The following is a 25,453-nucleotide window of genomic DNA, read 5'->3' as shown; positions in this document are numbered from 1 at the left end:
AGTTTAACTTCTTAAACTTAAGACGTCTATATGTACAGACTTCAGAATTTTATAAACTATGAGCAAAGATTTCAGCCACACACAATCATTTTAATACACAAGCTACTCTTCCTCTTTCCATTCATTCATTGAAAAATACCCTCTACCCTTTTCTGGATATCTTCTAGTTTACTGTGGTGGCATTAAATTAACTAGAATTGCTAGCCTTTTAACTCAGTAGGAGCTTCCCAGGTGGTGCTAATGGGAAAGGACTTATCTGTCAATGCAGGAGGTCTAACAGATTTGGGTTCGATCCCTGTTTTGGGAAGATCCCCTGGACGAGGGCACAGCCACCCACTCCAATATTCTTGCCTGGGGAATCCCATGAACAGAGAAGCCTGGCAGGCTACAGTCCATGGGGGTCACACAGAGCCAGACACAACTGAGCAACTTGGCACGCAGGCACACATAATTCAGCAGGTCACATATAGGGCAGGAAGAATTTGTACCATCTGATTGTAATAGAGAATTTTCCACCAAGACAAATACCAACTTTAACCTCCAGGTTGGCAGTCTAGCCAATCATCTATAATCCTGTCTACCATGAATCTAATTCATACCTTACTTGTTACCTCTAGAACTAAAACATACAGGAAATAGAATACAATCAACCCTCATCAGTAACAAAAACTCAGTGCTTGGCACTAAGTAATTCATTCAAATATGGAGGAGACACAATGTCACTGAGAGCTAGTAACTGGGTTATTTGATTCAGATGGGGATGTCAGAGAAGGATTTCCTGGAAAAAGTGAGCCGCCACGGTGACTCGGTCAGGAAAGAACCAGCCATCAATGCAGGAGACCCAGGTTCAATCCCTGAGTTGGGAAGATCCCCTGGAGAAAGAAATGGCAACCCATTCCAGTAGTCTTGCCTGGGAAATCCCATGGACAGAGGAGCCTGGCGGGCCACAGTCCATGGTGTCGCAAGAATCAGCCATGACTTAGCAACTAAACCAACCACCACCACCATCTGAAGACAGAGCAGAGTCTCACTCGATAAAGGAGAGGAAACAGGATCAACACAGTGCAAACACCCTGTGGAGGACAGAACGCTGACATGAAAGGGGGTGAATGCAGCTGGAAGATACAGCAACAGGGATAGGCTCTCGGTGAAACAGGAGATGCCTAAGGACTGGACCATGCAGAGCCTGTGAGTCCCCAGAGGAGTTTGGTTGTCATCCTCAGAGTATTAGGAAACCACTAGAAGGGTTTAAACTAATCAGAATTTTGAAAAGATTCATCTGATAAAGGACTGAAGCAACCAAAGGAGTGGGGAAACCAATCAGAGACCACCACAGTAATCTAGCAAGTGATGCTGGAAGCCTGCAGTGGACTGATGGTAGAATTGAGACATGAATACATGAGGGGGATTTAGGAAGATGGGGGCTACATATGGGGAGATACCTATGCACACACAGAGAGAGATGAATGCACCAAATGGAAATGAAGGACCGAATTTTAAACCTGGGAGTAAAAGCTTTAACCTCACAGCAGTGAACTTTTTTCGAGGAAGTGTTATTAGCTTGTTTGAGCTCCCATCTCCCCAAGTGACCCTATTCTGCCTGTTTGTACACAATGGATGCTCCAAAAAAAAAAAAAAAAAATCAGAAAAATGAATAGTGTTTAGACATCTCATGTGTGTTCGGAGTACCTTCTATGTGCATTTTATCTGCTAAATACCATTTAATTGTATTTCACAGTTTTCTAAGGACCTCTCCAAGCCAGGCAGAGCAAGGGAACTTTTCTTTAACAAGAGCTTTAATGCGATATAATTTACATACGTTTGACTCTTTCAGTTGACTAAAAACAATCCAGTGGTTTTTAGTACACTCACAGCATTGTGCAACCATTGCCACAATCAATCTTAGAAGATTTTAGTCCTGGCCAAAAAGAAACTCACACCATGAGCATCACTCCCCAAACCCCTCCACCCTGCCAGCCCTAGGCAACCACAAGCCTATTTTCTGTCTCTATGGATGTGCCTACTCTAGACATTTCATACAAGCAGAATCATAGCAATGTATGGGGCCCTTTGTGTCGAGCTTCTTTCATTCAGCATAGTCTTGAGGTCCACCCATGCCGTAAATATGTAGCAATACTTCATTCTTTGTTTTTTAAGACTACTGTTTTAGGTTCACAGCAAAACTGAGGGGAAGGTACTGAGATTTCCCACATATCCCCTGCCCCCAGACACGCCCCAGGCCTCTCACAGTATCATCGTCCCCCACCTGCATGGAACATTCACTTTAATTGATGAACCTACATTGACAATCAGGTTTCCCTGATAGCTCAGTTGGTAAAGAATCTGCCTATAATGCAGGAGACCCCGTTTCAGTTCCTGGGTTGGGAAGATCCCCTGGAGAAGGGATAGGCTACCCACTCCAGTATTCTGGGGCTTCCCTGGCGGCTCAGCTGGTAAAGAATCTGCCCGCAATGTGGGAGACCTGGGCTCAGTCTCCGGGTTGGGAAGATCCCCTGGAGAAGGGAAAGGCTACCCACTCCAGTACTCTGGCCTGGAGAATTTCATGGACTGTATATCCATGGGGTCGCAAAGAGTTGGACACGACTGAGTGACTTTCACTGTCATATGGACAGTCACCCAAGTTCATATCCACAAAATAACCTATACTGACAACCACCCAAAGTTCACAGTAACATTAAAGTTCACCCTTGTTTCTATACATTCTATGGCTTTGGACAAACACATCATGACACTTATCTACCATTGTGGTATCTCACAGAGTATTCCTACTGTCCTAAAAAGTCCTCTCTGCTCCCATACTCATCTTCCTGATATTTCTACTGTCTCCACAGTTCTGCCTTCTCCAGAATATCTTATACATGGAGTCATATAGTATGTAGATTTTTTAGATAAGCAATTTTCGCATCATAATATGCATGTAAAGTTCCTCTGAGACTTTTCATGGCTTGATCATTTATTTCTTTTCAGTGCTGAATAATATTCTGTTGTTTGGATGTACCAAGGTTCATTTATGCATTCACCAACTGAAGGACATCGTGGTTGCTTCCAAGTTGTGGCTATTAAGGAAAAAGCTTCCATACACATCCCTGTGTAGCGTTCTATGTGAACAGAGCCTTCATTCCACTGGGTAAACAGAAGGAGCACAATTGCTGGATGATATGGTAAGAATTTATTTTATTTTACTGGGGCTCCAAAATCACTGCAGATGGTAACTGCAGCCATGAAATTAAAAGACGCTTACTCCTTGGAAGAAAAGCTATGACAAACCTAGATAGCATATTAAAAAGCAGAGACATCACTTTGCCAACAAAGGTTTGTATAGTCAAAGCCAGACATACATTTCCAGGAGTCATGTGTGGATGTGAGGGTTGGACCATAAAGAAGGCTGACAGCCAAAGAATTGATGCTTTTGAACTGTGGTGCTGGAGAAGACTCTTGAGAGTCCCTTGGACTGCAAGGAGATCAAACGAGTCATCCTAAAGGAAGTCAGTCCTGAATATTCATTGGAAGGACTGACACTGAAGCTCCAATACTTTGGCCACCTGACGCAAAGAGTGGATTCATTGGGAAAGACCCTGATGCTGGGAAAGAGTGAGGGCAGGAGGAGAAGGGGACAACAGAGGATGAGATGGTTTCTATGGCATCACCAACTCAACAGACATGAGTTTGAGCAAACTCCAGGAGATGGTGAAGGACAGGGAAGCCTGGCGTGCTGCAGTCCATGGGGTCACAGAGAGTTGGACATGACTTAGCAACTGAGCAACAACAAATGGTGAGAATGTTTAGTTTTGCAAGAAACTGTCTTCCAAAGTGGCTGCACCATTTTGCGTTTCCATAAACAAGAGTTCTTGGTGTTCCACATCTTTGACAGCATTTGGTGTTGTCGGTGTTCAGATCCTGGCCATTCTGGTAGGTGTGTAGGGGTGTTCTGTTGTTTTATTTTCCATTTCCCTGATGACATCTGATGTGGAGCACCTTTTCCTAGGTGTATTTGCCATCTGTATATCTTCTCTGGTGAGGTGTCATCTAACATCTTTTGCCCTTTATTAATCGGGTTGTTTTCTGATTGTTGGGCTTGAAGAGTTCTTTATGTATCTTTGATAACATTCCTTTATCAGGTATGTCTTTTGAAAATACTTTCTCCCAGTCTGTGACTTGTCTTCTCATTCTATTTACATTGTCTGTTGTTGAGCAGAAACTGTTAAATTTAATGAATTCAAAATTAAATCCATTTTCACCAGCTTACCAATGCTTTCTTTCATGGATCATGACATTGGTGCTGTGTCTTAAAAGCCGTTGCCATACTCAAGCTCATCTAGGTTTTCTCCTTTATGATCCTCTCAGAGTTTTACAGTTTTGCATTTTACACGCACATCTGATCCATTTGTGGAGAAGGCAATGGCAACCCACTCCAGTCCTCTTGCCTGGAAACTCCCATGGATGGAGGAGCCCGGTAGGCTGCAGTCCTTGGGGTCACGAAGAGTCAGACACAACTGAGCGACTTCACTTTCACTTTTCACTTTCATGCACTGGAGAAGGAAATGGCACCGCACTCTAGTACTCTTGCCTGGAGAATCCCAGGGACGGGGGAGCCTGGTGGGCTGCCGCCTATGGGGTCGCACAGAGTCGGACACGACTGAAGCGACTTAGCACCAGCAGCAGCTGCCGATCCATCTGAGCCCACTTCTGTGAAGCATGCAAGGTCTGTGTCTAGACGCACCGCCTGTATGTGGATGTCCAGTTGTCCCAGCACCATGTGTTGAAAAGACCATCTTTGCTCCACTGTACTGCTTTGCTCCTTTGTCAAAGTTCACGTGACTGTATCTATATGTCTGTGCTCTTGGTCCTACCCCACTGATCTATTCACCCATTTTTTTCACCAGTGCCATGCTGTCTTGATTACTGCAGCTGTACATTAAGTTTGAAGTCAGGTAGCATCATTCCTCCAACAGTATTGTGTTGGCTATTTTTAGATCTTTTGCTTCTCCCTGTAAACTTTAGAACCTGGTTGTTGATATCCACAAAATAACTTTCAGGGATTTTGAGTAGGACTGCGTTGTATCTATAGATCAAGCTGGGAAGAACTACCTTGACAATATTGAGTCTTCCTATCCGTGAATATGGACTATCAGTTTATTCAGTTCTTTGATTTCACTCATCAGACTTTTGTGCTTTTCCTCATATAGATCTTGTATATATTTTGCTAAATTTATACCTAAACACAAAGCTATGACCAACCTAGACATCATATTAAAAAGAAGAGACATTACTTTGCTGACAAAGGGTCTGTCTAGTCAAAGCTATGTTTTTTCCAGCAGTCATGCATGGACATGAGAGTTGGACCATAAAGAAAGCTGAGCACCAAAGAATTGATGCTTTTGAACTGTGGTGTTGGAGAAGACTCTTGAGAGTCCCTTGGACTACATGGAGACCCAACCAGTCCATCCTAAAAAGAAATCAGTCCTAAATATTCATTAGAAGAACTGATGCTGAAGCTTAAACGCCAATATTTTGGCCACGTGATGAGAACTGACTCATTGGAAAAGACCCTGATGCTGGGAAAGACTGAAGGCATGAGAAGGGGATGGCAGAGGATAAGATGGTTGGGTGGCATCACCGACTCGATGGACATGGGTTTGAGCAAGCTCCGAAAGCTGGTGATGGACAGGAAAGCCTGGGGTGCTGCAGTCCATGGGGTCACAAAGAGTCAGACAAGACTGAGCGACTGAACTGATACCTAAACATTTCATTTTGAGGGATGCTAAGGTAAATGGTGTTTAGCTGTTCATTGCTGGTACATAGGAAAGCTGCTGACTTATATGTTAACCCTGTATGCTGCAAGTTTTCTCTAATTGCTTATTAGTTCCAGGATTCTTTTATTCTTCTTTCAGGTTTTCTATACTGTCAATCTTGTCATCTGCAAACAAAGATAGTTTTTATCTTCCTTTTCAAACTCAATAGCTTTTATTTCCTATATTTCTTTTATTGCATTAGCTAAAATTTCCACTATAAAGTTGAAATGGCGTGGCTAGAGGGAATATCTTTGCCTTGCCCCTAATCTTAGTAGGAAAGTTGTAAGCTTCTCGTCAAGAAGTCTGATGTTAGCTGTAGGGTTTTTTGTTAATAGTCTTTCTCAAGTTGAGGATGTTTCCCTATATTCCAATTTTCCTAAGAGTTTTTATCATAAATAGGTGCTAGATTTTGTCAAAATGCTTTTTCCACATCTATTGATATAATCACGTGATTTTTCTTATCTAGACTGTTGATGTGATGGAGCACATTTAATTTGACTTTCAAATGCTGAGCCAGCCTTGCAAACCTCGGATAAACCCCATTTGGTTGTGATTCATATAGTTCTTTTTATACATTGTTAAATCTGATTTGCTCATATTTATTTTATAGCTGAAGAATGCTTCATTCTACAGATGACTGTTTGTTCATTCATCACTAGATGGACATTTGAGTTGTTTCTACTTTCTGCCCTAATGAATAACAGCATTTCAGTGAATATTTGTGTGAAGGTTTTTATGTGGACGTGGGTTTTCCATTTTCTTGGGGATATACCTAGTGGTGGAATTGCTGAACCAAATGGTAACTCTGTACTTAATTTTTTGAGGAGCTGCCAGACTATTTTACAAAGTAGCTCCACCATTTTACAATTCAACAAATGGATGAGGGTTCCAATCTCTCTACATCCTTGCAAACAATTCCTTTTGATTATGGCTATCCTAGCATGAAATGGTATCTCACTGTGGCTTTAAATTGCATTTCCCATGAGATGGCTGGATGGCATCACTGACTCGATGGATATGAGTCTGAGTGAACTCCGGGAGTTGGTGATGGACAGGGAGGCCTGGCATACTGCGATTCATGGGGTCGCAAAGAGTTGGACAAGACTGAGTGACTGAACTGAACTGAAAGACTGATGTTAAGCATCTTGTCTTGTTCTTATGGTTCACTGTGTATCTTATTTGGAAAAAAAAAGTCTATTCAGAAACTTGGCCCATTTTTAAACTAGGCTATTTACTTTTTATGTTGAGTTATGAGTTCTTTATATATTCTGAATATGTCACTATTAAGCATATGATTTGCAAATATTTTCTCCCATTCCATGGGTAGTCTTTTTAGTTTCTTGGTGGTATCCCTTTGAATCAAGGAAGGTTTAATTTTCATGATGTCTAACTCATCCTTTTTTTTGGTGAGGGGGAGGCTTGTGCTTTTGGTGTTGTCTCAAAAACCACTCTCTCAAAAACTCAAGGTTGCAAAAATTTACCTCTGTTTTCTTCTAAGAGATTTATAGTCGTGGTCTACACATTTTAATTATCATAACAAATCATTTTGAGATAATTTTTGTATGGTGTGAGGTAGGGATCCAAATTCATTTTTATGCCTGTGTACATCCAGCTGTCTCAGGATCATTTGTTGAAAGACTGCTTTTTTTCCCCCTGATGAATTGTCTTGATCAAATGGTTATTAGGTTGAACTAGGCTTGCATTCCTGTGATAAATCCCACTTGGTGGTATATAAGCCTTTTCATATGTTGCTTAACTCAGTTTGAGTTTGTTGAGAATTTTTGTATTTGTATTCATAAGGATATTGGTCTATAGTTTTCTTGAGGTATCTTTGTCTGGTTTTCATATCAGAGTAATACTGGTCTCAACAAAAAGAGTTAGGAAGTGTTTCTTCCTCTTACATTTTTTTAAAGAGTAGGAAGTTTTTTTGAGTACTAACTCAATTTTTTTTTACTTGTTTTACATTTATTTAGTTTTCAAAATTTCTTTTTGAGTCAGTTTTAGTAGTTTGTATCTTTCTAGGAGACCATACATTTCATCTAGGTTAACCAATCCATTGGCATATAATCATTTATAACATTCCATCAACATCCTTTTTATTTCTTCTATAAGGCTGGCAGTGATATCCCCTCTGAATGAAGCAACTTTAAAATGGTCTGAGATTAACAATCACAGAATCCTGAAATCACTAAAACTAAAATTGAAGATATATCTATTGGACCCCAACAATTCTGAATTTAAAAAAATTTTGAGTTACAGGACATATAAGCTAAATATCCTACCAGTTCTCACCTCTGGAAAGAAAAAATAGAGGCAAAAATACAGAACCCAACACATTTCTAGTTAAAATACACCAAAGTCAGTTCAACTGAAATAAACAAGAAACAGTTCCTGGCTAAATTTTCACATTCTAAGTACACCATTCAATAGAAATTCAATATCCTAAAGCAACTACACTCACAGGAACACACACATGTATACACTTTAATACATCCAATAAGATAAATTCCTAATGCATTAACAGTGTAAGAGAATCAGGCAGTAAACTCTCTCAAATAAATAACTTTTTGAACAGAGACTAACTCACTCCATTTATGTTTTGAGTTTAGGGCCAGACTTCTGTACACTATGCTTTCTGAAATCACAGCACACGTATTACTAGCCAAATAATTTTCACATACTCCATAACCAAAAACCAACTTCCCAGAAAGTCATAAGAAGTGTTCAGATATTAATAAAAGATTCATGAATACATATTACATCTAAATCTCTACTTGCAAGATAAATTTAGGAAAACCATCTTAAAGGAAAAACTGTATTTTACCATCTATTCTTTCGATGAAACTGTTCCTAAGGAAGCTTTCTTCAAAGAACTTGGGCTGACTGTCATGCTGACTTTTTGAAATTAAAATTTAAGTGCACAATTTTGAAAACACTAAAGAAGATGACAAGCTTCCAAGCTATCTTGATACCACTTTGATACATTCAGGAGAAAACTATGCTTGTTATAACCATACACCTGAGTGGCACTTCAAAGAACACTTACAACCTTCTTAGTTGATTTTTAGTGGGGGGGAAAACCCATTAAGTAAGTAGGGCAGGTAGTGGTAACATCTTTATCATCTCATTAGAGAGGAGACAAAACTGAACTTCCTACAGGGTTGACCTGTCCAAGGTCACAGAGTTCAGAAATGATGAAGCTGAGACCAGAAAATCCAGTCCACTGACTTCCAGTCAGACACCTTTTCCTTTTGAGTGACACTGCTCCCCACTTCTAGACGCCTGGAGGCAAAAACTTAGAACTCAAAGTGCGTATCAGGAGGAAGTTTCCACTAACTCTCCTGAAGCTTTTTCACTGAAAGTATGCTTATTTTGAATGTCTGTGAATCCCTATCCTTATCTAACTATAGCCACAATTTGGCTAAAAGCATGTTTTTAATAATCTTAGACATACAGTGAGTCTTCAGTGACTTGCAACCTGTCAACTTTCAGACATGTTAAATAACCTTTAAAACTTAGCCTTTAGAGCTTAGAGCTAAGAGGCACTGTGAAAACATTAAACAATCCTGGAAAACCCCCTTTTAAGCAATTTTGAGGCCAAATTCGTGTGCGTGTCACTCGATGGTCTTCTACAAAGCACTGATTAAAATCCTCATTCTTTGAGCTCTGTAGGTAGCTATTTATAAGTGATCAGAGAGAATTAGCTCCAACGACCATTAACTCCGTGTTTATTTTCTACAGAGGTAAGAGAGCTGGAACATATCTGTCCATGGAGCAATACTGTTGCTTAAACACAGTGCAAAGCATTAAGTCAGAATCTACCTCAAGGCACATGGGCATTGCAGTAAGCACCCAGCAAAGGACAAAGTTCTGATTCCCCTGATACAGAGACCTAAGTGTAAATACTTTCTTTATCGTCACTTTCTCCTTGGAGAAGCCAACATTTCCTTGTAATCTAAAAAGTCAGTGCGATTTTCAGAGACAACATACCTTCAGTGATCACACACCCATGAGTTAAAAAGGAGACTGCTGTCATAAACCTGCTCTCTACCTTAGTGAGCAACGGACTTCAGTCCAACATGCTGTGGGCATGTAGGAATATATAATTACACAGTAATTAATAATAATAGTGATAATTATAATCACTGGGGTAGGGTTGGGAAAAAGATCTGAGGACACTCTGAGGAAAAGGAAGTTGGTTTAAGTCTCTGCAGCTCCCCCAACATCCTTGCCAGAGAGATGAGAAATTTTGAAATAATCTGTAATTTTCCAAGAGATTTCCTGGGAGGCTCTGAGGAAGAAAAAGGAACAGCTGCCTCCCTAGTGCCTTGATATTGGCTGTGCGAGCAACTTTTTCTCAATTCTTCCACTGACAACACACAGGTTGATTCTTCCCCCATTACCTTAGTACTAACAAGGCTGCAAATGAGTTATTAAAAATATAGTATCCAAAGCTCATCTCTAAGAGAAGGGGCACAAATAGATTAAGTCTGACTCTTACCTTTTGGCTTCCTCCAGGTGACACAAATATTCGTAAGCGATATTCTGCCGCCTCCTCTCATCCATCTCCTCTGCAGAGAGTCTTTCATCATCTACAATAGCTGGAAGGAGAGGATAACATCACATCACTTGGAAGAACAGTGTTCAAATCATGAGATGACCAACTAGAAAAAAATTTACATGCAGCTCAACACTGAACACTGAGATACACTGAACACTGAGATGGGAGTATTGAAACATCAACCACAGAAAGAGAATTGCCTTTGGATTTTACAATGTTATATTATCTCTAGCAAAAACTGCAGTACTGAAGTATCAGTTCAGCTGCTCAGTCATGTCTGACTCGTTGCTACCCCATGGACTGCAGCACGCCAGGCTTCCCTGTCCATCACCAGCTCCTGGAGCCTACTCAAACTCAAGTGCATGGAGTCGGTGATGCCATCCAACCGTCTCATCCTCTATCACCCCTTCTCCTCCCACCCTCTGAAGTGTACGTGGACACTACACAACAGAAAGAGAACGGTGATCAGACCTCACGGATGCGGCGCCACAGGATTTAGACAGCCTCAAACCAACCAGAGGATGGTCTACCAGCGGTAACGGTCCTCAACAAGCTTGGAGAATTGGTCCAGCGGCTCAGAGAATCAGATTGTCCTGGAAATTCTGGGGTGGAACAATGAATCTGCAAGGGCTTGTGTTTTCCCACTCCTAGAGGGGACTGAGGCATCTCATTCAACCCCAATCCTATTTTACAGACGACAAAGTCACTAAAATTCCTCCCTTGCCTATCTCTCAGCCTTTCCAAGGCTTTCACGGTCAACAGGTATCCAAAAGAAAAACACAGTGGAGACAGCCAGGAAGCAGCGTCTTCAGGCCCACACTCTTTATTCCAACACAAGCCCAGTTTATAAACTGCCACACGCCAGCCCCGCTTTTTTGTAGAGGACTCAGCCTCCCCGCTTCCTGACTGCACTTCCTCTGCTTGCGGCCTCAGCACCACCCGGCAGCCGCCAACAGTCACATCAGCCAAGTCTTGGCTGCCTATTTACGGGACAACACTCCTCTCTCATAAAAAGAACCCCTTCCCCCTCTTCGGTCCTGAGTGTCCATTCTGATGGCTGTAAAATGAATTTGGTTTCTCGTTGGTGAGATTTCTCATCTAATGAAGACGGTGTGTGTAAGCAGCACAAGGGGCAGGACCACCAGTGTTTGCTCTTGTTCCCCAGTCGCCAGCTCCAATCAGCCGTTTATTAAACGGGACCCCTGGGCTCCCCTTGTGGTTTAGACGGTAAAGAATCCGTCTATGATGCGGGAGACCTGGGTTTGATCCCTGGGTTGGGAAGATTCTCTGTAGAAGGGAAAGGCTACCCACTCCAGTATTCTGGCCTGGAGAATTCCATGGACTGTATACTCCATGGGGTGGCAAAGAGTTGGACACGACTGAGCGACTTTCACTTCACTTTGCTCCCAAGCAGAAGAGAGGATGTGAAGGTCACTCATCCATTCCCCAAGAAAGGCCAAGCACACACCCGATTAACAAGGCACCTGAAACATCAATCTGGCAGGCAAAAGGAATTAGGAGCAAGATTTGAACTCTTCTTGGGCAAGTACAATGCTCAACACTTAAGATCTAAAGTGAAGTGAAGTCGCTCAGTTGTGTCCAACTCTTTGCCACCCCATGGACTGTAGCCTACCAGGCTCCTCCCTCCATGGGATTCTCCAGGCAAGAGTACTGGAGTGGGTTGCCATTTCCTTCTCCAGGAGATCTTCCCAATGCAGGGATCGAACCCAGGTCTCCCGCATTGCAGGCAAATGCTTCACCATCTGAGCCACCAGGGAAGACTCTAAGATCTAAAAATAATAACCAAATCCTCAAAGACTTCAAAAGAAAGGGGAGATTGTGTTTTCATCAATATGTGGATATAGATATGTATAAACATATATAACATACATATATAAAAATATACATACACACACACACACACATATATATATATAAGACAGAATACCATAAGCATGGGAATATGTACTCGATGCTTACTTATTACGCACTTAATTTCCTTCAAGGCTTAGGCAGGATTTAGTATGCAGTGTCTCATTTAAGTCTCAGGACTCTCTCTGAGGCAGGAATGTACTCTACCGCACTTTACCTTTGAGCAAACAGCCTGAGAAGCCATTTGCCCAAATGAGGAGCAGAGACATTAGAGCTAGAAATATTAGTTGGGGGGTGGCGGGGGGAAAGCAAGTAGAGAACTTCAGGAAATGTCTTTGTTTATGGGTGAGGAAGAAAAGGAAACAGCAGAAGAGGCAACTAAAGAGCCTCTTGATGAGGGTAAAAGAGTAGAGTGAAAAAGCTGGCTTAAAACTCGACATTCCCCAAACTAAGAGCCTGGCATCCAGTCCCAGCACTTCATGGCAAATAGAAAAGGAAAAAGTGGGAGCAGGGACAGGTTTTATTTTCTTGGGCTCCAAAATCACTGGTGATGGCGACTGCAGACATGAAATTAAAAGACGCTTGCTCCTTGGAACGAAAGCTATACAGATAGTCAAAACTATGGTTTTTCCAGTAGTCAGGTACAAATGTGAGAATTAGACCATAAAGAAGGCTGAGCACCCCAAAATTGATGCTTTTGAACTGTAGTGCTGGAGGACTCTTGGGAGTCCCTTGAACAGCAAGGAGATCAAATCAGTCCATCCTAAAGGCAATCAATCCTGAATATTCACTGGAAGGACTGATGCTGAAGCTAAAGCTCCAATACTTTGGCTACCTGATGTGAAGAGATGACTCATTGGAAAAGACCCTGATGCTGGGAAGGATTGAAGGCAAAAGGAGAAGAGCACAGCAGAGGATGAGATGGTTGGATGGCATCACCAACTCGATGGACATGAATCTGAACAAACTCCAGGAGACAGTGAAGGACAGGGGAGCCTGGCGCCCTGCAGTCCATGGGGTTGCAAAGAGTCAGACATGACTTAGCAACTGAACAACGTCCCTCCCCCGCCCATTCTCCTCTCTGTTACCAGAAGCTCCTTTCTAACACACAGTCCTACTGATGTTATTGTTTGTCTTCAAACCTTCTATGGATCTTCATTTCCTACAGAACAAAGCTCTGGAAGAGAACATGTTTCCTCTCCTCCCCTACATGAACGACCACTTTCCAGCGAACCTTCACAAAGTGGGATAAGTATATTCTTTTCATCCTGGCTGATGGAATCCTACCCATCTTTCAGGTTAAACTCCAGGACCACGTCCTTCCCAAAGTCTCCCCTGATCGATTCTATTCACAACGTCCTCTCTTTTGGTACCAAAACTGAACAGGACCCTGAGGGGCCCTCCTGGGGACAAATTCTTTACATGTCCTTCATTTCTTGTTTGCAGGGAAAGGGTTTCAGCCTCCTAGACCTTCCTTCCCTGAGTACCAAAGGACAGATTCCAACAGTCACTAATCAGGGAATGGAGGAGAAGCAGAAAAAAAAGGAGCAATCAAGAATCAATAATGCATCTATGGGGCAGGATCCTGGTTTCTCCTCAAGGAATATGCTTAACAATATATTTGAGTTCTTCTGCAGAACTAAGGCCCTCACTCAAGAGAAGGATGATAACTTCAGGCAGAGAACAAGATTCCCGAAGCACCGCCCTAGTAGCTCATCAACAACCAATCAGAAGAAAGCCACGTACTCCTCAGCCCTCACCCCAAATTCTGCCCATAAAAACTGCTCCCTGAAAACCATGAGAGAAAGTCAGGGCTCTGAGCATGAGCCACCCATTCTCCGCGCGTGGCCCTTTTCCCTGCTCCAAGCCCTCAGGTTTGGGTTTGTCCGGCCTCGCTGTGTGCCTTCCTGGGCACATGAACCTGCGTTCTGCGCCGGTGCCTCCTCCACGGCTTTAACAGCAAATCCTATGAGACAGGCGTGTGTCCTCAAGGTGTCAGCACACCTCCCGGCAGAGGCTGCACACCCCATGAAAGTACTGAGGAACAAATCATCTTCTTTTCAGGAAACTAATAAACAGGCTTTAAAATATCTACCTGGGGTACTGTTATTTGCCCATTTATGTTGAATAAAGGATGTGGTCACTGATGAAGGAAATACGGCACCGTTCTGTAGACTCTACTCGACTAACATTCAATTCACAGCTTCTATGAGCCAACCAAGAGTCAGATCACCGGACATAGGGCAGTGAACAAAGCAAAAACTGCATGTCCTCATGGCACATTTTACAGATTCCTCCCTTCCCTCCTAACCTGGCCCACTGGACCACGGCCCCGGCCTCTCCTCTTCCAACCACACACTTCAACGTCACCTTCCTTCCTTCATGACCTATTGTGTCAAAGTGAACGCCAAGGTTACAAGTGTGAGAATGTCTTAATTCCAACAAAAGCAGATCTCTCTGGGCCACAAAGGTTGCCTGCAAATATTTCTGCATTACTCAACGTTTACTAAATAGCAACTTCTGATAAGAGACACAGGCCTGGATACTAAACCTGCCATTTAAAGAGCCTTCACGGAGCTGATAAAATACACTTAAGCATGACACTACCACCCATAAAGCACTCTTCCATATTATTGTGTGGTTTTCATCATCTCCCTGAAAGATAGGCGTTATCTCTTTCTTACAATTGAGGACAGGGTCAAGCCAGGGGAAGGGACTGCCATGGCTACTGCTGGGTCAGTGGCGGAGCCAGGGCTGCAGCTGAGGGCCCTCAGTACCCTTGCCCTGCTCTCTGCCCAGCACCACGCTGCTGCTACTGAAGTTGAAAGAGCCTTGTCACTGTCAAGCCCAAGGGAAGAGCACTAAAGTGCCTTCAAAACTGCTTTTAAATTGATTAACTGAGACTTCCTCTAAAGTTCATCTTTACTTGCTGCCTTGAACACTAAGAAACACAGGATATCATGAAAAACTCCTTCCTGAAGTATTAGCAACTCACAAAACACTTCCTGTAATGTTAGCCAACATTGGCTAAAAGATAGTAAAGCAAGCACATTCTATGGAAATCACAGTTCAGTTCAGTTCAGTCACTCAGTCGTGTTCAACTCTTTGCAACCCCATGACCGCAGCATGCCAGGCCTCCCTGTCCATCACCAACTCCCAGAGTTTACCCAAATTCATGTCCACTGAGTTGGTGATGCCATCTAACCATCTCATCCTCTGTCGTCCCCTTCTCTTCCTGCCCTCAATCTTTCCCAGCATCAGGGTCTTTTCCAATGAGTCAGCTCTTCGCATCAGGTGGCCAAAGTGGGAGTTTCAGCTTCAATATCAGTCCTTCCAATGAACACCCAGGACTGATCTCCTTTAGGACGGACTGGTTGGATCTCCTTGCAGTCCAAGGGACTCTCAAGAGTCTTCTCCAACACCACAGTTCAAAAGCATCAATTCTGCTGAGCTCAGCTTTCTTTATAGGCCAACTCTCACATCCATACATGACCACTGGAAAAACCATAGTCTTGACTAGATGGACCTTTGTTGATAAAGTAAAGTCTCTGCTTTTTAATATGCTGTCTAGGTTGGTCATAACCTTCCTTCCAAGGAGTACGTGTCTTTTAATTTCATGGCTGCAGTCACCATCTGCAGTGATTTTGGAGGCCCCCAAAATAAAGGCAGCCACTGTTTCCATTGTTTCCCCATCTATTTGCCATGAAGTGATGGGACCGCATGCCATTATCTTAGTTTTCTGAATGTCAAGCTTTAAGCCAACTTTTTCACTCTCCTCTTTCATTTTCATCAAGAGGCTCTTTAGGTCTTCTTTGCTTTCTGCCATAAGGATTGTGTCATCTGCGTATCGGAGGTTATTGATATTTCTCCCTGCAGTCTTGATTCCAGCTTGTGCTTCATCAAGCCCAGCGTTTCTCATGATGTACTCTGCATAGAAGTTAAATAAGCAGGGTGACAATATATAGCCTTGACGTACTCCTTTTCTAATTTGGAAACAGTCTGTTGTTCCATGTCCAGTTCTAACTGTTGCTTCCTGACCTGCATACAGGTTTCTCAAGAAGCAGGTCAGGTGGTCTGGTAGTCCCATCTCTTTCAAAATTTTCCACAGTTTATTGTGATCCACACAGTCAAAGGCTTTGGCATAGTCAATAAAGCAGAAATAGATGTTTTTCTGGAACTTTCTTGCTTTTCGATGATCTAGCGGATGTTGGCAATTTGATCTCTGGTTCCTCTGCCTTTTCTAAACATTATAGGGTTTATTCAGAGGTTTAAGGAGCAGGATGAGTTGGTAGAAAAGCTTTTGAAGTAGAACTATGAAGTCAGAAACAGAAGGAACCCTAAAGAGTTTATTTTTCAAAGAACACCCACAAAATCCACTGTGAAAATAGACCAAGACCGTCTTGACTCATGAAGGAACTGGCACGGTCACATGTTCACTTCAGCTACTCAACTTGCCCCTTCACACGGGAGACCAAGGCCACCACCTCCTTTGCCTTAAAATGTATTCATTTGTTCAACAAATATTAGGGGGGTTGCTCTGTGCCAGTCTGTTCTAGGGGACAGCACACAAAGTCCCTCATGCAGTTTTTATTAAACAACTGAAAGTGAAAATGTTAGTGCTCAGTCGTGTCCAACTCTTTTTTGACTCCATGGACTGTAGGCCACCAGGCTCCCCAGTCCATGGAATTCTCCAGGCAAGAATAATACTGGAGTGGGTAGCCATTCCCTTCTCCAGGGATCAAACCCGGGTCTCCTGCATTGCAGGCAGATTCTTTCCCGACTGCTGGCATAACTACAGGATGCTTAGAGAAGTGGGGATATACTGGAGGGAGCATTAGCAAGAGTCACAAAACCAGGGATGGGGACCTCCGCTTTACAAAATGGTATTATCTAAGAAAAAACAGAGAATATGATATGAATCGTCAGTTCATAGGAACATGCCACAATTTAGTGTTTGATGGACACACTGTTATTCTGCATGACTCAATATTTCTGTAAGGAACTCTCACTATCCTCAGGTACACCATTCAATTCAAATGTGTACCATCTTGTAAGAGTTAAGACTGCCCTCACCTGGGTGATACACCCAAAGCCTTGACATGGGAGATTCACCTAAATGGGTAAATCCTCACTCTCAGAACTTAAAGAATGGTTACCAGAAATGTGTGCCCCAAGGAAGAGAACTGATTCTGAAACCCTAAAACTGGGAAAAGGGGTGGGATACCAAAAATGAGAGAACCCCAAGTCTGAGATTTCTAGTAAGCTGATACTCAGTAAACTGACCCATGATATATTCTGGCTTCCTACCAGCTTCCTGAAGCATTTCACAGCTACTTAATCTGAAGTTTTAAAGGATCACATGATCAAACTTCCCTAAACTGAAGTTTCTTTTGAAAAACAGGCAAACCTGGGGTTGAACTCGTTAGCAACCTGAAATATATTCCCAGGCACTCTAAAGAATTTGAAACAACAATAGAGACTGCCATCCTACCTGTTACAGACATTGAGAGTTTCACCAAGCCATGAAAATTATGAGACCCTGAGTGCACAGGCTCACAGTTCATCCATCCCCACATCTCTACCAAGTGCCAGGTAAATAGCAGGTGCTCAGTAAAGTCTGCTGATTGGTGTGCACTTTGAGCCAACCCACTCCAGTATTCTTGCCTGGAGAAACCCATGGACAGAGCAGCCTGGCAGGCTACAGTCCACAGGGTCGCAAAGAGGTGGACACAACCGAAGCGACTCAGCACACATGTATGCAGTTTTGTGCTTGACAGACAGAGATGCTACATCCTTTACAAGCTTAGTCCTACTAAGTCCAAGCCCTGATGTCAACACAGCCATACTGTTCGGATCCCAAGGGAGGGAGAACAAATCTGAAGCCTACCCTGGAACTTCTCACGCATCAGCCATTTCTAAGGACTCTCCAGAGTTATAAATCCACACACAACTTCAGAGGATATTCAAGGTATACGTGGCAGTAAGGGGCTGTGGCCACCTCCCAGAAAGCCCTAAATCTTCAAGTTCAGCATTACAAGGAGAATTTCCTAGTGGAAAGAAGGGTAACCAACAAACTACAGTTTCCTTACAAGTGGTGGGGTCTCTGATGAGCTACCCAAGTGCTTTTTCCAGTAAGGTTTGTTGTGGAGTCGCTGAGTCATGTTTGACTCTCTTTGTGACCCCATGGACTATAGCCCACCACGCTCCTCTGTCCATGGGATTCTCCAGGCAAGAATACTGGAGTGGGTTGCCATTTCCTTCTCCAGGGGATCTTCCCAACCCAGGGACTGAACCCAAGTCTCCTGCATTGGCACTGATCCACCAAGGAAGCCCTCTAGTGAGGTTACTGAGGCTCAGAAGAGTTAGATAGCTTTTTCATCATAATCTCTTAGAAAAATGAGAAACATTTCAGGCTTTGTGAAACATTTATCCCTTTCTGCAAACACGGTTTAAGTATATATAGCTTTAAGAGCAACATATGAAAAAGAGTTATTTGATCCCACTTTGATGCAAAAGGTGCCAAACTTTTCCCAAGAATGTGATCATACTTGAGCACCTAAGAGGCCAATCTGTTTCTAACAAGCCCAAGATCTCAAACCCCAGGACAACTTTTCAGAACAGGACCTTACTGCTACATCTCGCACACGGGAAGAAAATTAATTTTGGTCCACTGCGCAAATTTGACCAAGAATGTCTTTTTTCTATTTTAAATAACGTGGAAACTCAAAGCAGACCATGAAGAGGTTAAGATCCATACACAGAGGTGGCCAACCTGAAGTCTGGGAGGCGGTGTGGGAGCAGGTCTGTCTGGGACTTTGCTCAATTTGGGAAAAAAATTAAAAGCAATGATTGTTAGATTTGGTATTTTGTAGTAAATTATAATAGCAGAAAACCATCTGGGGACAAAACCACCTCTTTAGCGACCAAATAGGTACAGGGAAAGTTCCATTTGCTCTCTACCTGCTCCTACACAGATTTCAGTAAGGAAGAATGTAGCATCAAGTTTCCAAAGCCAACATAAGACTTTTTAACCCTGACTGTTAAAATTACAGAAGGAATTCTAAAAATCTTCAGCCTAGATGAGCTTCTAGTATTTTTAAAGGAGGGGAAAGGAATTCAACTTATCTCACTTGGATATGAATTTTTTATTCTTAAGATGGTCAGTGCAAAACCACTCCAATTTACAACTAGTCCTAAAATGATTCCCCCGCTTTGCATAGGAAATGAACATTTTAAGGACACAGATATTTACTTACACTTCGATACTTCATGGGAATGATACTTTACAACTGTTAAACAGACTTAGCAGGTTATGTAATGATGGCTCCTGGGCTGTTCTCAAGAAGTCAGTCCCTGGGAACCTTCTGTCCTTGTCCTCTCAAACTATTCCAAATGACCTAGAATATCAGAGAATACGGCCACAAAGCTAGGAGTCTTAGAAGACAATAGAATAGGGAAGCCTGGCCTCATTTCTCCTTGACTACCAGCAGAAAAGAAAAAATAAATCACAAACAGTTCAAAGGTAAGTGCAGGAAAACAAAACAGCTTCTTGGTTGAGTTTTTTCTGTTTCAGGTGCACATGGTATATTTCTCTCATTCATGTGAGCGCTTCGTGATACGTGCATGAAAGTAGCAGACGGAAGGGATTAACACGTAACGATCACTTACCACATGCCAGATACTTTACATATATTTTCGCTTATCTCCCTTTAAGACAGGAATTTGAATCTCCACTTTTCTGATGGGAAAGAAATGCAGAGAGGTTGGGTCATTCAGGCTTAGGTAATTCTAACATCACAAGGACAGTTCAGTAGCAGAGCTGGGATCTGAAACAACCCTGACTCCAGAGTTCTGGAATCTCTGGATTCCAGTTCTACTCCTCCTAAGTGCCACTGCCTCCCTGTATGTAAATGTTTGATGACTGGCCCAGGGGCCATTGGACTGTTCTGAGGGTGCTATTAATGGTTATTACTGATATCTCATTAATCAGCAGATAGATTTACATGACTTTTATTTTATGCAGAGTACATCATGCAAAATGCTGGGCTGGAAGACTCACAAGCTGGAATCATGATTGCCAGGAGAAACATCAGCAACTTCAAATATGCAGATGATACCACTCTAATGGCAGAAAGCTAAGAGGAACTTAAGAGTCTCTTGATGAGGGTGAGAGAGGAGAGTGAAAAAGCCAGTTTAAGACTAAACATTCAAAAAACTAAGATCAAGGCATCTGGTCCCATCATTTCATGGCAAATAGATGGGGGAAAAGTGGAAACAGTGATAGATTTTATTTTCTTGGTCTCCAAAATCACTGCGGATGGTGACTGAAGCCACAAAAGTAAAAGACACTTGCTCCTTGGAAGGAAAGCTATGACAAACCTAGACAGTGTATTAAAAAGAAACAACACTTTGTTGGAAAAGGTCCATATAGTCAAAGCTATGGTTTTTCCAGTAGTCATGTACGGATGTGAGAGTTGGACCAGAAAGAAGGCTGAGCACCAAAGAATTGATGCTTAAGAATTGTGGTGTTGGAGAAGACTCTTCAGAGTCCCTTGGACAGCAAGGAGATCAAACCAGCCAATCTTAAAGGAAATCAACCCTGAATATCCATTGGAAGGACTGATGCTAAAGCTGAAGCTCCAATGCCTTTGGCCACCTGATGTGAAGAGCCAACTAATCGGAAAAGATCCTGATGCTGGGAAAGACTGAGGGCAAGAGGAGAAGGGGGTGGCAGAGAATGAGATCATTGGATGGCATCACTGATTCAATGGACTTGAGTTTGAGCAAACTGAGGGAGCTAGTGAAGGACAGGGAGGCCTGGGGTGCTGCAGTTCATGGGATTGCAAAAAGTCAGACACAACTTAGGGACTGAACAACAAAAAAACACAATTTTCCCTGCTGGAAACCATATAAATTAATGCTATTATCTTGAGAAAGTACAGATAGTAAAATTACAGGCTTATTTCTCAGAGATGTAGAAACCCCAAATGTAGTCCAGCAAAGGAAAAAATATTAACATAGTATTTGGTATTGCCAAGTTAGACTACATTAGGAATGCAAGAGTTATAACAAGACCAAAATGAAAACCAACAAAAAACTAAATGACACCACTATGTCACGTCATAAGCAAAATGATGTGGCCAATAAATGCTGAGAACACATTTGAGAAAATTTACCACATTTTCTCTGAGGCACCCATCTCCATTTTACTCCTCTTTCCTCACAAAAGGTTAATTTCTATCTAACCTGTCAATCATGCCTGATTTTTATGAGATTTTGAAAGCTTTTTTATTTTATTGAAGTATAGCCAATTTACAGGGCTTCCCTGGTGGCTCAGCAGTAGAGAATCTGCCTGCCCATGCAGGAGACACAGGTTGGGTCCCTGGGTTGGGAAGATCCCTGGGAGCAGAAAATGGCAATCCACTCCAGTATTCTTGCCTGGAAAATTCCATGCACAGAGGAGCAGATGGTGGGCTACAGTAGTCCGTATGACTTAGTGACTAAACAGTAACAAGAAGGTAACTTACAATATCATGTTAGTTTCAGGTGTTATAGCACAGTGATTCACTTATACAGATAAAAATTCTCTTTCATATTCTTTCACCTTATCAGTTCAGTTACTCAGTAGTGTCCGACTCTTCGCGACCCCATGGACCACAGCACGCCAGGCCTCCCTGTCCATCACCAACTCCCGGAGTTTACCCAAACCCATCTCCATTGAGTTGGTGATGCCATCCAACCATCTCATCCTCTGTCATCCCCGTCTCCTCCTATCTTCAATCTTTCCCAGCATCAGGTTCTTTTCAAATGAGTCAGCTCTTTCCCCTTATAGGTTATTATAAAACACTGACTATAATTCCCTGTGCTATCCAGTAGCAATGGTTATATGTTACTCCCAGCCTCTTAATTTATCCCTCCTCAAAGACACTTGATTGTTTAAAAGGGGTGTGGCTGAGCGGGAAGAGCAGTGCTCTAGGCGCCTGTAACACTGTCATACTCCATGTCCTCATATGTAAAATGGGAATAATGCCACTTAACCCCATGAAGCTGTTGTATTAGTGTTTTTTGGAAACATTTTATCATCATGCATATTTCAAACTATTTAATGGCTAAATTCTTGGGTAATCAATTACTAAGTGAGTCTGTTGTTGTTCAGTTGCTAAGTCGTGTCTGACTCTTTGCGACCCCATGGACTGCAGCATGCCAGGCTCCTCTGTCCTTCACTCTCTTCTGGAGATTGTTCAAATTCATGTCCACTGAGCTGGTGATGCTATATAAGATATAAAACTTATAAACATAAGTATAGTAAAGATAACCGATAATCAGATAGTTTTTCCAAGGATAATTGCTGCTGCTGCTGCTGCTGCTGCTAAGTCACTTCAGTCATGCCCGACTCTGTGTGACCCCATAGACGGCAGCCCACCAGGCTTCTCCATCCCTGGGATTCTCCAGGCAAGAATACTGGAGTGGGTTGCCATTTCCTTCTCCAATGCATGAAAGTGAAAAGTGAAAGTGAAGTCGTTCAGTCGTGTCCGACTCTTAGCGACCCCATGGACTGCAGCCCACCAGGCTCCTCCGTCCATGGGATTTTCCAGGCAGGAGTACTGGAGTGGGGTGCCATTGCCTTCTCCAAGGGTAATTGATTATATCCAATTTTCCCCTCAGTCTCCCATGTAACTTGTAAAATGAGTGTATTTGAAGCTATATAAATTTTTTAAAGCACAATTTTAATTTCACACACGTATATACATACTGTATACATATATACATGTGTGTATATACTGCTATAATAATTATATAACATTCTGTTGTTATATAAACTATAATAGGGGAAAAAATCCTAAAAGGAAATATCAAAATGCTAAAGCATTTGTTTCCAAAAGGAGAGCTCTTCCTTCACTTTTTGATTCTTACATTTTCCAAATACTCTACCCCGCTGATGTGTATTACTTTAATTATATCAAAAATAAGAAAGGATTATATTTGTTTCAATGTTCAGTTACATAAAGATTTTTAAAATATGATGAGGAATAAGCCTTCATGCCAGTTCCATTGAGAAAGATAACTTTCATGCAGCTAGTTGATCCATTTGAGCATCGAGAAAGGGATCACAGAGATTAAAATTTGTGATGAATACTCAGTCAGCTTTATGGTGTGAAACACATATACACACACACACACACAGAAGTTCAAAGATAGCAGAGAGGAAGATGATACACAGCACCACTCTGTTAGAAGGTATGCTGAGCTAAGAAGAAGGTAGGGAAAGAGGTGAGAGGAAAGAACAAAGGGGACCAGAGCTGGAGGACAGAGCGAAGGTGGTACTTAACCTCTGTGACTCAAAACCCTGTAAGTCTGAATAGAAGAGAACCACGGCCACGCTTTACAAGAGCACAGCGTGGCAACAGAACGAACAGGATGAAGAAGAGCCTGGTTTGGGGGAAGGACAAGGAAGCCAACAAAGAGCAGCCAACTCACTCAGTGATTCAGATGGTGGAGGTGGAGACTGCACATGGCCCAGCACCAGAAACGCACCCCCTTCCTGCGCCAACTTCCATCAAGTCAAGTTTGTGTAACGAACAAGGAAAACAGCACAGAGGCATCCCACTGTTGCGGGATATACGAGGAGCGAACGTTAAATCTACACATATATTTGGCAGAGGAGTTTAATAAAGCACTCAATTAGAAGGCTAGGATGGAGAACAGAAGGGTACTATTAATGCAAGCATATGCTGTTTGTTAGTGAGTGTGAATTAACGCATGATTCAGGACAGTCGATTTTTAAAGCATGCCAAAAATTCAGCTCTCTAGTGGATCATACTATGCAAATGGAGGTATGTTGCCAACACAGAATACATTTCAGCTTGACTTTGGGCTACAGCAGTTTCAGTTCAGTTCAGTTGCTCAGTCGTGTCCAACTCTTTCAGACCCCACGAAAGCAGTTTAGGCTAGTTTTAATGAACAAGAAGGTCTTAATGGCATTTAAATGGGGTATGAAAGTCAGCATCAGCTCACACATTAAGGGCCTGGGGAATACTGTATTTGTGAGATGTCATCAAGTGCTGCAGATGACGCCACTATCAAAGAGCAGGACTTCAGTCAGGCACTTTGATTTCATAGACGTCATCTACACAGAAGGGGGAAAAGTGGAAATGGTGACAGATTTTATTTTCTTGGGCTCCAAAATCACTGTGGACGCTTGCTCCTTGGAAGGAAAGCTATGACAAACCTAGACAGCTTTTAAAAGGCAGAGACGTTACTTTGCTGACAAAGCTAGTCTAGTCTAGACTGACTAGTCAGTCTAGTCAAAGCTATGGTTTTTCAGTGGTCATTTACAGGTGTGAGAGTTGGACCGTAACGAAGGCTGAGCATCAAAGAATTGATGCTTTCAAACTGTGGCACTTGAGAAGACTCTTTGAGAATCCTCTGGACTGCAGAGATCAAACCAGTCAATCCTAGAGGAAATCAACCCTGAATGTTCACTGGAAGGATTGATGGTGCAGTGCCAATACTTCAGCCATCTGATGTGAGGGGCCGACTCATTGGGAAAGACCCTGATGCTCGGAAAGATTGATGGCAGAAGGAGAACGGAGAGGCAAAGGATGAGAGAGTTAGATAACAGCACCAACTCAAAGAACATGAATTTCAGCAAACTCGGGGAGATAGTGGAGAATAGAGGAGCGTGGCATGCTACAGTCCATGGGGTCTCAAAGAGTCTGACATGGCTGAGCGACCGCAAACAACCAGCACCACATCACTTAGCTCAAAGGACTGTCCCAGCCCTATCAGATAGATGGACAAGTATTATTTCCTCCACTTGACTAAGTCTTCAATGGGCTAAGCTCAAGACCCCAGAGCTAGCAGGTTACAGAGCTGGTTTGTATTTAAAACAAACTCTTGGCTTCTATTTAGTTTTTACTGAACTTTTGGAGGTACCCTATTATATTAGAGTAAACATATTTTTATTCTTTTAGGTCAACAATACAGGGAGCAGTAGGAGGAAATGGAATGCCCAATGTGGGAAGGGAGTTGAGTTGGCAGGAGAGGGTGAAGCCGATGTTGAGCTTGCAGGCTGAAGGGAATGTATACAAACCGTGATTTTGTAAACTACTTGGAAAGTGGACGAAATACCCTGGGAACGTCTCTCTTGTGGGAAAGAATTTACCCCACTTGGGCAACAAAGCTGAAAACATTTTGGTTTTGGCTT

General features: G+C 42.5%; 1 protein-coding gene across 1 annotated transcript in view; it reads right to left on the bottom strand.

The window, feature by feature from the left end:
* The window catches only part of IQGAP2 (IQ motif containing GTPase activating protein 2), a 307,479-nt gene that overhangs the window by 248,078 nt on the left and 33,948 nt on the right, over positions 1-25,453 (bottom strand). Inside the window, exon 2 of the mRNA XM_069595343.1 lies at positions 10,315-10,414. Coding sequence (XP_069451444.1) covers positions 10,315-10,414 — 100 coding nt within the window. The remainder of the gene's footprint in view (positions 1-10,314; positions 10,415-25,453) is intronic.

This window comes from Ovis canadensis, chromosome 7 (genome assembly GCF_042477335.2).
Source record: "Ovis canadensis isolate MfBH-ARS-UI-01 breed Bighorn chromosome 7, ARS-UI_OviCan_v2, whole genome shotgun sequence".
In the NCBI taxonomy this organism is placed as follows: domain Eukaryota; kingdom Metazoa; phylum Chordata; class Mammalia; order Artiodactyla; family Bovidae; genus Ovis; species Ovis canadensis.
This window is presented reverse-complemented; position numbering and strand designations above follow the sequence as displayed.